This window comes from Oncorhynchus nerka, linkage group LG27 (genome assembly GCF_034236695.1).
Source record: "Oncorhynchus nerka isolate Pitt River linkage group LG27, Oner_Uvic_2.0, whole genome shotgun sequence".
Lineage (NCBI taxonomy): Eukaryota > Metazoa > Chordata > Actinopteri > Salmoniformes > Salmonidae > Oncorhynchus > Oncorhynchus nerka.
This window is the reverse complement of record NC_088422.1, coordinates 51,672,264-51,684,760: the sequence shown is the minus strand read 5'-3', so window position 1 is coordinate 51,684,760 and position 12,497 is coordinate 51,672,264. Positions and strand designations below refer to the sequence as shown.

At 44.2% G+C, this 12,497-nt stretch overlaps 1 protein-coding gene across 1 annotated transcript in view; it reads left to right on the top strand.

Annotated features, from left to right (window-relative positions):
• Window positions 1–3,112: 3,112 nt before the first annotated feature.
• LOC115111970 (regulator of G-protein signaling 3-like) overlaps window positions 3,113–12,497 on the top strand; it is a 90,274-nt gene continuing 80,889 nt past the window's right edge. The window contains 8 exon segments of the mRNA XM_029638549.2: window positions 3,113–3,348; window positions 4,129–4,179; window positions 4,591–4,649; window positions 5,042–5,136; window positions 5,302–5,370; window positions 6,027–6,087; window positions 10,540–10,678; window positions 11,872–11,951. Of these exon segments, the coding sequence (XP_029494409.2) occupies window positions 3,270–3,348; window positions 4,129–4,179; window positions 4,591–4,649; window positions 5,042–5,136; window positions 5,302–5,370; window positions 6,027–6,087; window positions 10,540–10,678; window positions 11,872–11,951 (633 nt within the window). The 5' untranslated portion in view covers window positions 3,113–3,269.

The following is a 12,497-nucleotide window of genomic DNA, read 5'->3' as shown; positions in this document are numbered from 1 at the left end:
TAGACATGCATCATTGCTACCAACACACAGTGAGTTAGCTATATCGACAATTATATTTTTAGTAATGGAGTGTTTTCCAGACAAGTGTAGAATAGATGGCTACCAAATTGAAATACTCTTTATCTAGTAAAATGAACTAGTTTATGTTCGCTAACATCAGTCAAAGATAGAATGAAAGAACAAACAAACATGTTTACTCTACTGAAGGTAGCTATCAGTCTAGCAGTGACTACCATGGCATAGGCAAAATTGATTAACAGTGTTGTGGCAGACCAGGGGGTTGGGTCAAAACGTGTACACAGATTAGATACGGACAGAGTTGGATTAGCTCAGTTTCAAAGGTGTTTATTAAAATAATAGTTCAAAAGAATAGGTCTCCCCCATGAGACCCTATCCGGGATACTGTCTTCTTGGTCTTGCTGTATCCTGTGGGGATCAAAAACTGAACTCACTCCTGTTACCTCTGTCCCCAACTATACGGGAGTCCTGTCTTCCCCTACTCTCTCCCCTGTGTGCTGCCCTTCTGGCAGCTTCATGGGACTGGTACAGCTGGTGAGCAATCAGCCCCAATTAGTCCTGTCCGGAGAGCCTGTCGAGACCTGGCACGTCCAGCAGATGGCGCCATCGCATCGTGATGTATACTCCGTCTGTCACCAGGCCTCGACAAGTCTCTCCCTGGTGGCTGACCTGCTGTACGCCAGTGTGTATACCAAAAGATAGCTATATGATTTGCAGGACTGTAACGTTAGCTAGTTAACGTTAATTGAGAATGTTCTGTTTTCTGGTGAAGAAAAAACATTGCTGGTATCGCATCACTTCTCAGCTGTCGTCGAAATGTATTCCCCATCAGTTCAGCCTGAAAATCCTTCTGATAATGTTTGGTCACCGCATCATTCTTGATAGTCCCAAGGCACTGGCAGAATCTGGTAGGCAGAATGGTGAAAGATAACTAATTTTCGCGCTTGTTTGTAACACCACACGGTCATGATGACAAACGGGGATAAACAAACGTTATCAAAAAAAATATTGCCTAGAGAAGTTCTGAGATTACTGTGTTGGTCGTTCGAAGAAAACAATGACATTATTCAGGTTTGTGTGCATGCCCCCCTCTACCTAGCGGGCGGTATCAGCATTGAATGCCAGACTTTGGTTCACTATGAGCAGCTCAATAAACAGGGAGTCCAAAACTTCCCGATTCTACCAGTGAAATAAAAATGCGCTTGTTCTAGCTTCTGGTTTGGATAATTGTGATGTTTACGATAAAAATGTAATGTCGTTAATATAGTAATGACTATATGCCGTGGCAGAGCAAGGGTGAAATTCCCCTTTAATGTTTTGTATACTCAGGATCGAATCTCAATACTTTTATCGGCACCTAAGTGTCATGGTAACATCGTATCGTGAGGTCCCTGGCAATTGCCATTTTATAACCTCATATAGAAGCACAATGTTGTATTCATGAATTCCGACAATTGTTTGAAAATAAATGTTCTCAGTAGTAATCAAGCATGTGTTGTTTGCTGCTGTTGCTAATATTTGAACGATTACACTCTTTGTTATTTGTGTCATGTATTGTATATGATCTATCCTACTGGATGTCATTTTTCATAGTTCTATGTATGCACTCTCCTATCCTCCCCTCCCCTCCATAAAGGCTACTAGGTAAAGTCCATTGCTCAATTGAAAAGGGAAGTGACCCTGATAAACAGTACATGCCGTATATCTTCAGTGACAGAAACATATGATGTGGCGTTATATAAAAGGCTGTTGTTTTTGCCGTATCAAAACTACAGTCATGCACTGTTGCTTGAGTTGCTATCAACATTAGCCTTGCATAGAGCCGCTGTAGTCTTGTGTAGCCAGACGTCATGTTGTTTTCATGTTGTAAGGCAACAGCAGCAGCAAAAGTAGTTTCTTTACTCTTTAGAAATCTTGAAAAGCATTGACACTAAAACACAATGACTACCGTTCATTACAGTGCATTTTAGAAGACAGTCTGTATGATTTCCTGTCAAAAAGTTGCTACTCGTTTAGCACTACTGATATACCATAAACCAAGTGCTACTTGCTTTGATGGAATGAACCTTGGGATGCATTGTTCACCTTTTGTTGTCTGTGACCCACTCTGGCATTCATCACCATCTTAGTGTGGCTTTAAGTTGCTGGTGAGAATGAGTAACTCATAAAGATGAAAGTCCATTAACAGATAACAGACCACTGCTTGGACGGCTAGGATCTTAGAGCTCACCTGAACTGGCAACAGTAAAACATGGTGAAGGGTAAGGTTGCCCCCTAGATGCTGATCTTGGGTCAGTTTATTATTTCCCCCACTAATGGTTAAAGTAACTGTCCAGTGTTAACAGATGAATTTCAATATGATTTAAATATTTTTCCATCCAAAAAAGGACAATTAAGTCTGTTAAAAGGAAAATGTTCTGTTGTAATAGTGTGGGTGTTGTACCGGTCATTAAAAATATGAATGATAGTAGACCGCTGATTGGCCAGCTCATTCTCCTCAAGAGGATGCCAAACTCCTCTATGAGGAAATACTAAGTATTTTTAAACGATCTGTTTGAGATACAAGTTTGAGGTGGGGTTTTTTTAAGTGCTTTTTCTCCAATTGATTCTTTGGCCACATATGAGTATAATACAACAACATTGTTTCGGGAATGTGGTAGCAAAATATGAACTTTTAAAAGTGAGATTTTCGCTAGACAGTTACTTTACGGTTAAGATTGGGAGAGGGGAAGCTGATCCTAGATCTGTGCCGAGTGGGAAACTTTACCCCGGAGCTAGATTGGAGGGGTTTCAATGTGTTGGGAAGGGCTCAGGTGGTTCCTCAGAGCATTCCAGGGGCCCATGAGTGGTCTGGTCCATGTTTTGAGTGTGGCTGGCTCCAGGGTGAAATCCCGTCATAATGCTCTGGTGTGAAAGGGAAATCTGGAGCACTGACGTAGCAAAGAAGTCACTCAATTGTTTCTAGCTGTAGCAGCAGGTGGACTGGCCCCTCCCTCCATTCAAATGAGTTCCCAACCAATCAGAGGGCCCCCATTTCCAAATTCTGTTCAAAACCAAAAGGTGGTTAAGAATTATGAGCACACACAGTTGTCTTTTTCTCTCTTGACTGGCCACACATTCACTGACAAACTGATTTATTTGGGTCATTGAGGATTCCTTTGGAGCATGGATTGAGCCAAGTAATGTGGAGAAGGGTTTTTATTTAGGCTAGCAGTCTTCAGTCTTTGTTTACTGTTGAGCATCATTATGATATGGACGACTGTCAAGTTCCAGTGATAAATTCAGGCAAAGTCAAGTTACAGACATCCTCAACCCTTTTACAAACCTTTGGTGAGTTTTTCTGTTTCTACTTTCTTTATGGATTTGTCTTGTTTCTGCACGCTGACAATATGTTACTGTTTTAGTAACCTAATGACCTAATATGCCTTTGGTTTTTATTTTGAAACGTTGAATCAACCCAAAAATGTGTATTTTATTTTGGTGGTTTTTCATCCTATTTATGTGCACATTTTTATGGTGTTCTTTGGATATTTTGGATATTTTTTTCTAAAAGGAGTTTGTAATTCCAAATCTCCTTCGTATTGAATAATTAATGTTTGGCACAACAGTGGGACGCTTGAAAGAGTAATAGAGAGTAGAGTATCATGACGGGAAAGTGGCCAACCTGGGGTTTGACTGTGTAGTTTTGATTTGGCAGAGCTACCACTACACCCAACCCTGTTTTGCATCCCAATTGGCACTCTATTCCCTATTTAGTGTACTACTCTTGTCAGAAGTAGTGCACTATATAGGGAACAAGGTGCCATTTGGGACTCAACCCCAGGCTCTGAAAATTACAGTTTTAATTGTGGAAATGAATTAGTTAAAATAATTAGAAGGATCAGTCCTTGGTTAGTTCTGCTCTCAGTGAGTCATTATCGCCTTCATGTGATCAAACATGCCTAATCATCCGTACGGAGGCCATAATTATCTGATTAATAAGTTATTAATGTGGCAAACTGTCACATTTTAATAACATACTGTCATCATATGATCCAGGACAGCCCTTCCTGCGCCTTACTCCTGTTTTTTACTGTACGCCCTACTGAATGTTTCTTCTTTCACATTTAGGTCAGCTGAGCGTGTCAATAATGCCACACAATGGCTGCCTTAATATTCAGAGTAAGTATGTTATGCAGTATACTGAAAATCAGGGCCCATTTTCATAAAGGGTCTCAGAGTACGAATGCTGATTTAGGATCAGTTTGGTATTTAGATCATAATGAATAAGATTACTTAGACAGGGGTGACCTGATCCTAGATCAGCACTCCTACTCTAGTTCCTAGATACGGCCCCTGGTTGTGGTTGAATCTTGAATGTGTGGTAAAGTTAACGAACTGATTAATGATAATATGGGTCTGTGATTGAATAAACCGTTTGGACAACTAACCCGGGCTCAAGTTGTTTGCCCCATTAAACACCATTTTCTTTTATTGACATAAGTACTGTGTAAGTATTCCATGTTATTTGGACTGCAGTAGACGGTTGTATGTGTAACCTCTTGTGTACTCGTCACAACTCTTCATTCACAGTCATTGAAGCCAGAGGACTCCTTGGGAATGAAAATAGGAAATGTGATTTTTATGTCAAGGTAAATTCTTGCTTCCCTTAGTTTGTTTACAGTTGAAACTAACACAGGGATTCAATCTGATCATTCGTTGTAGCGCGCTTGACATTGGTTAATTTTTGATTGAGCCTGCATAAGCATTATCGACATGGCTCTACAATATGTAATTGGATTGAATCCTGGCCTAGGTGTTCAAACAATTATTCCATTCTTTATAAACAACAAGAACATAAACAAAAAATGCATAGCTCCAAAAATTCAACTACCGTATGGATGTCACCTTCTAGCATTACATTTACCCACCAAGTGGCAGGGCTGCAGTTTTTCTGAAAAAACAAATCCCAGATTTGAACTTTAAATGTCTTGTCTGCTGGTCTGTTTGTGTATTATATGAGTCCAATTATTGTCAATTTCAGCTAGCGATTATCCCAGACCTCAATCACAGTACACATCGGAAGACCGAAACTGTATTAGACTGCAAAAATCCTCTCTTCCTTGAGACCTTTTTGCTGTGAGTGGTGTTTTTTAAATTCTTGTGAAATCCCCTTCAGTCTGTTGAAATGTTTGATACATACAAATGTTAAGGCTTATGAGAGCTCTTACACACTTCCACTTTTTATAAAGCATTATACCTGAAGATTTTAATAAGCTAAAGTGTTATATCTCTGTTACTCAGGGCTATTAGTGTGGAGGATTATCAGAAGAGACTGCTGGTCACTGTGTGGAATCGCAACCCATCCTCCAGGTATTTGGTATTTCATGTTTTTCATTATTTCAAGTATTATTTATTTTTTGACAATGATGAAATATAATTCTTATTATTAGTTGTATATAGCTTTGTTTGTTGAATATATGTTATTATTATATGTGTGATGAAGTTTGTCAACCTCCGGTCCATGGAATGTTGCTGGCTGGTCCCTGAGATGGTTAACTGACCCTAATTTAAGCAGTTATACAGTGCTAATGTAAGCAGCCCCCTAAAGAGGATAAACTATAGCTTGCCAGTCCCTGGCATCAGAAAGGTTGAGAAACACTTGGCACAGGACAGTACAAGCAGATCATTGTGAATTTAGGCAGATTTCACTGTGATCTAGATTTCACATTTCCAGGCAAGCATCTCCTTGAAGCACTCTCCTGTCAGCTGTTCCAGTATTGGGCAGATTACCATTTATGATATGGAGGAAGGAGAACTTGGATTACATTTTCATTGACTGGGAAAATGAAAAAAAACAAGGGTCATATTTATAGTGACGTTTCCCTTTGGAACCGTGGATGTAGGGTATAGTTGCCCCTATATCTTGGGTCAGTTTAGCCTTTTCTCCATTAAAGGTGAGGAATGGGGGAGAGGAAGCTGTTTCTAGATCTAAGGGAAACTTAACTCTGGAGCTCTTGTGTCTACAGGAGGAGTGAGTTCCTGGGCTGCATGAGTTTTGGAACACACTCGCTCATAACTTCATCAAAGGTGACTAATCTTCTAATACTACAGGTTGGGACTCCTGTTTTTTGTTGTGTGTTTGAGAAGAAAAAACAAATAAAAATGTATTGGTCAGGTACACAGTTTGACACATGTTATTGCTGTTGCAGCGAAATGCTTACGTATGTTTCTAGTGCCAACAGTGCAGCAATATTTACATTTACATTTAAGTCATTTAGCAGACGCTCTTATCCAGAGCGACTTACAAATTGGTGCGTTCACCTTATGACATCCAGTGGAACAGCCACTTTACAATAGTGCATCTAAATCTTTTAAGGGGGGTGAGAAGGATTACTTTATCCTATCCTAGGTATTCCTTAAAGAGGTGGGGTTTCAGGTGTCTCCGGAAGGTGGTGATTGACTCCGCTGTCCTGGCGTCGTGAGGGAGTTTGTTCCACCATTGGGGGGCCAGAGCAGCGAACAGTTTTGACTGGGCTGAGCGGGAACTGTACTTCCTCAGTGGTAGGGAGGCGAGCAGGCCAGAGGTGGATGAACGCAGTGCCCTTGTTTGGGTGTAGGGCCTGATCAGAGCCTGGAGGTACTGAGGTGCCGTTCCCCTCACAGCTCCGTAGGCAAGCACCATGGTCTTGTAGCGGATGCGAGCTTCAACTGGAAGCCAGTGGAGGGAGCGGAGGAGCGGGGTGACGTGAGAGAACTTGGGAAGGTTGAACACCAGACGGGCTGCGGCGTTCTGGATGAGTTGTAGGGGTTTAATGGCACAGGCAGGGAGCCCAGCCAACAGCGAGTTGCAGTAATCCAGACGGGAGATGACAAGTGCCTGGATTAGGACCTGCGCCGCTTCCTGTGTGAGGCAGGGTCGTACTCTGCGGATGTTGTAGAGCATGAACCTACAGGAACGGGCCACCGCCTTGATGTTAGTTGAGAACGACAGGGTGTTGTCCAGGATCACGCCAAGGTTCTTAGCGCTCTGGGAGGAGGGCACAATGGAGTTGTCAACCGTGATGGCGAGATCATGGAACGGGCAGTCCTTCCCCGGGAGGAAGAGCAGCTCCGTATTGCCGAGGTTCAGCTTGAGGTGGTGATCCGTCATCCACACTGATGTCTGCCAGACATGCAGAGATGCGATTCGCCACCTGGTCATCAGAAGGGGGAAAGGAGAAGATGAATTGTGTGTCGTCTGCATAGCAATGATAGGAGAGACCATGTGAGGTTATGACCGAGCCAAGTGACTTGGTGTATAGCGAGAATAGGAGAGGGCCTAGAACAGAGCCCTGGGGGACGCCAGTGGTGAGAGCGCGTGGTGAGGAGACAGATTCTCGCCACGCCACCTGGTAGGAGCGACCTGTCAGGTAGGACGCAATCCAAGTGTGGGCCGCGCCGGAGATGCCCAACTCGGAGAGGGTGGAGAGGAGGATCTGATGGTTCACAGTATCGAAGGCAGCCGATAGGTCTAGAAGGATGAGAGCAGAGGAGAGAGAGTTAGCTTTAGCAGTGCGGAGCGCCTCCGTGATACAGAGAAGAGCAGTCTCAGTTGAATGACTAGTCTTGAAACCTGACTGATTTGGATCAAGAAGGTCATTCTGAGAGAGATAGCGGGAGAGCTGGCCAAGGACGGCACGTTCAAGAGTTTTGGAGAGAAAAGAAAGAAGGGATACTGGTCTGTAGTTGTTGACATCGGAGGGATCGAGTGTAGGTTTTTCAGAAGGGGTGCAACTCTCGCTCTCTTGAAGACGGAAGGGACGTAGCCAGCGGTCAGGGATGAGTTGATGAGCGAGGTGAGGTAAGGGAGAAGGTCTCCGGAAATGGTCTGGAGAAGAGAGGAGGGGATAGGGTCAAGCGGGCAGGTTGTTGGGCGGCCGGCCGTCACAAGACGCGAGATTTCATCTGGAGAGAGAGGGAGAAAGAGGTCAGAGCACAGGGTAGGGCAGTGTGAGCAGAACCAGCGGTGTCGTTTGACTTAGCAAACGAGGATCGGATGTCGTCGACCTTCTTTTCAAAATGGTTGACTAAGTCATCTGCAGAGAGGGAGGAGGGGGGGGGGGGATTCAGGAGGGAGGAGAAGGTGGCAAAGAGCTTCCTAGGGTTAGAGCCAGATGCTTGGAATTTAGAGTGGAAGAAAGTGGCTTTAGCAGCAGAGACAGAAGAGGAAAATGTAGAGAGGAGGGAGTGAAAGGATGCCAGGTCCGCAGGGAGGCGAGTTTTCCTCCATTTCCGCTCGGCTGCCCGGAGCCTTGTTCTGTGAGCTCGCAATGGGTCGTCGAGCCACGGAGCGGGAGGGGAGGACCGAGCCGGCCTGGAGGATAGGGGACAGGGGACAGTCAAAGGATGCAGAAAGGGAGGAGAGGAGGGTTGAGGAGGCAGAATCAGGAGATAGGTTGGAGAAGGTTTGAGCAGAGGGAAGAGATGATAGGATGGAAGAGGAGAGAGTAGCGGGGGAGAGAGAGCGAAGGTTGGGACGGCGCGATACCATCCGAGTAGGGGAAGTGTTGGATGAGAGCGAGAGGGAAAAGGATACAAGGTAGTGGTCGGAGACTTGGAGGGGAGTTGCAATGAGGTTAGTGGAAGAACAGCATCTAGTAAAGATGAGGTCGGCGTATTGCCTGCCTTGTGAGTAGGGGGAAGGTGAGAGGGTGAGGTCAAAGGAGGAGAGGAGTGGAAAGAAGGAGGCAGAGAGGAATGAGTCAAAGGTAGACGTGGGGAGGTTAAAGTCGCCCAGAACTGTGAGAGGTGAGCCGTCCTCAGGAAAGGAGCTTATCAAGGCATCAAGCTCATTGATGAACTCTCTGAGGGAACCTGGAGGGCGATAAATGATAAGGATGTTAAGCTTGAAAGGGCTGGTAACTGTGACAGCATGGAATTCAAAGGAGGCGTTAGACAGATGGGTAAGGGGAGAAAGAGAGAATGACCACTTGGGAGAGATGAGGATCCCGGTGCCACCACCCCGCTGACCAGAAGCTCTCGGGGTGTGCGAGAACACGTGGGCGGACGAAGAGAGAGCAGTAGGAGTAGCAGTGTTATCTGTGGTGATCCATGTTTCCGTCAGTGCCAAGAAGTCGAGGGACTGGAGGGAGGCATAGGCTGAGATGAACTCTGCCTTGTTGGCCGCAGATCGGCAGTTCCAGAGGCTACCGGAGACCTGGAACTCCACGTGGGTCGTGCGCGCTGGGACCACCAGATTAGGGTGGCCGCGGCCACGCGGTGTGGAGCGTTTGTATGGTCTGTGCAGAGAGGAGAGAACAGGGATAGACAGACACATAGTTGACAGGCTACAGAAGAGGCTACGCTAATGCAAAGGAGATTGGAATGACAAGTGGACTACACGTCTCGAATGTTCAGAAGGTTAAGCTTACGTAGCAAGAATCTTATTGACTAAAATGATTAAAATGATACAGTACTGCTGAAGTAGGCTAGCTGGCAGTGGCTGCGTTGTTGACTTTGTAGGCTAGCTGGCAGTGGCTGCGTTGTTGACGCTACACTAATCAAGTCGTTCCGTTGAGTGTGATAGTTTCTACAGTGCTGCTATTCGGGGGCTAGCTGGCTAGCTAGCAGTGTTGATTACGTTACGTTGCGTTAAAAGAACGACAATAGCTGGCTAGCTAACCTAGGAAATCGCTCTAGACTACACAATTATCTTTGATACAAAGACGGCTATGTAGCTAGCTATGTAGCTAGCTACGATCAAACAGATCAAACCGTTGTACTAGCAATACAATATCAATAAAAATAACAAGAAATGAAGACCTATCAGAATGAGTAATATCAGAATGAGCAGAGTCCGAAATATAAGTATATAGGGATGAGAACCATGACTAGAATACAGCATCTACACACAAAATGGGCAAAACAGCATGCAAACATCATTAAGTGACCAGAACATATGCTTGTGCTGTCGAGGCAATTATTTCTGCCGGATTAACTGCTATTTAAAAAAAAATATCTCATCCACTGTTTACCGCTACACAGCTTTATATAACACACACACAAACAGCCATCTGTGGGCTCTGGGCTGTCCTTTGGTTGGGCATCAGCTGCTGGAGTGCAGTGAACCTCAAAGTTACTGTGCATGCAACCCTGAGGGAGGTGGTCATGAGATAGATTAAGTTAGCTGGGCAGGGCTTTGGCGCTGCTACATGTCCTCGTCATGAAAGCATTCTGAAAGTCACAAAGTAGAATTTAAAAAATCAACCTCCCTGCAGTCTGTTATTTTAACAGACTATTATTATTATTATTATTTTATTCTCTCCTCTTTCTTCATTGTCTCTGTCATCTGTCTCTTCATTCATTCTCTTCTCTCTCTCTTTAATGCCCTACTCTTGTTTTCTTACTCATCCTGTTTCACAACAACAAACACATTAACCCACAGAAACATATAAATGTTAACACTAGCATGAACAATCATCAGACAGTGTTTAATTTTGACACCCCTCACCATCGGAGGCTTATGACTTTTGACTAACCATATTATACTGTGTCTGCTAGGTGATCAGTGGCTGGTATTATCTCCTGGGCGAAGAGCTGGGGAGAAGCAAGCATCTGAAAGTGGCTTCGAGACACCTCACAGGCAGGCAGGACTCTGCTGATGAATTGAGACTGGCGCATCTGGCTTCTAAGCCACGGGGTAGGTGGGATTCACCGGATAATGAGGGGCTGGGAAAATGGGTCCATTTGGACAGATTTTTCTCTCATTCTTTTTCCTGCTTGCAACTGTGAAAAAGGAAAGTGCTGCGCAGCTACTCTATATCTAATAACATTTTATGGCTATTCGAACGGCTCTTGTTTGTAAAAGGAAGAGTGGACCAAGGCGCAGCGTGGTAGGCGTACATAGTGTTTTTATTGATGACACCAAAAAAACAAATACAAGAAAGCAAACAGTTCTGTTTGGCACAGACACTAAACAGAAAACATGATCCCACAAACCCCAAAAGGAAAATGACAACTAAAATATGATCCCCAATCAGAGACAACAATAGACAGCTGCCTCTGATTGGGAACCACACTCTGCCAAAAACAAAGAAATAGAAAACATAGACTTTCCCACCCGAGTCACACCCTGTCCTAACCAAACATAGAGATCCTTATTATTCTCTAAGTTCAGGGTGTGACAACTATGTCTTTAGTGAAACCGATATGTCCCGTAAACAAATTAATTGAAGTGTTTGACTTTGGATTGTCCTGAGTGATTCAACATCAGGGAAACAACTCCGTTGGAAAGGCAGGCTGCTGAATGAGATGCCTGACATACCTCAACGTGCTCTTTTCTCATCCATTTTTCTCATCCACTTTGACATGCAGGCGATTACGTTTGATCTCCTCTGAGTGGAAGGAGGAAAGGTGGGAGAGGGAGGAGGAGGCTCTCTCTGACATGGAGCTGTTTAGAATGTGCGAAAGCAGCCAATGGTATTGTCTCCATTGAATGGCTCCCTTTCATTCAGGATGTTTTAGGAGACAGTGTTACTGGAGAGAGAGTTGTAAATCACCAAGGTTACACTAAGGAAGCCCTAGTGACAGGATAGGGGGTAGGAGTCATGCAATAGGACGCATCCCTTTTTCTCTGTCTCTGAAAACAGAAGTCTATGTAACCGCAATCTAGAGTGATCTCCACAGCCCAGAGCTCTCAGCACACAACTCTCTCTGAGTTGAACTCCAGAGCCTTGTTGACTCGCTACTGGAAAGCTTAGCAGTGCACTCTATCAGAGTGCAGAGAGCTAGTCCGGACGCTGTTTCTTTCATTGCAAAGTGGCTGCTACTTTTGAGCTGAGATGTTTTGGAAGAGCAGTGCTTCAGCTTGGGATTCTTTGGACTATGTTTCAGAAGCTGCCTTGTCCAAACATGGTGCTCCAGCCTCTGGGACGGTGCTGCCTTCAAGCCCAGAGAATATGCTATGCTTAACAGTGAGTAGTACTCCATCTCTCCTCCTTTCTAGTTCTAGAGAGGGCAGTACAGTATAGATGAAAGTGTGTTTGACATCCATGTGATTTCCAAAGCATGTGTTGGAAAAATTCATACTGATTCATGGATATCGGCAGTGTTTGGCCTCTAAAAGCTTTAAAGGCACATTTTCATATTTTTATTTAACCTTTATTTTAGCAGGGAGAAACATAGCCCTTGAGACCAAGTGCTCTTTTTCAAGGGAGCTCTGCATGAACACAATTTATTACATTTACAACATAAAAAGTAATAAGTATACTTTGTTACAAGCAATTTAAAAAGCAAAACACATTCCTTCAATTAACACCTGAATTGCCCTAGAGGCACCAGAGCATCAAGGTGCAGAGTACTCTGCAGATTGTTTCATAAATGGGGCACAAAGAAAGTTTACTGTACTTAATTTGGTACTGATCAACGGGACCCCTAGAGTTAGCCATCCCTGTGATTGGGTCTGGTGGCACGTATGTCTGTAATTTAACAATGAGTTATAGGAGAAGTTTGAATGAGGG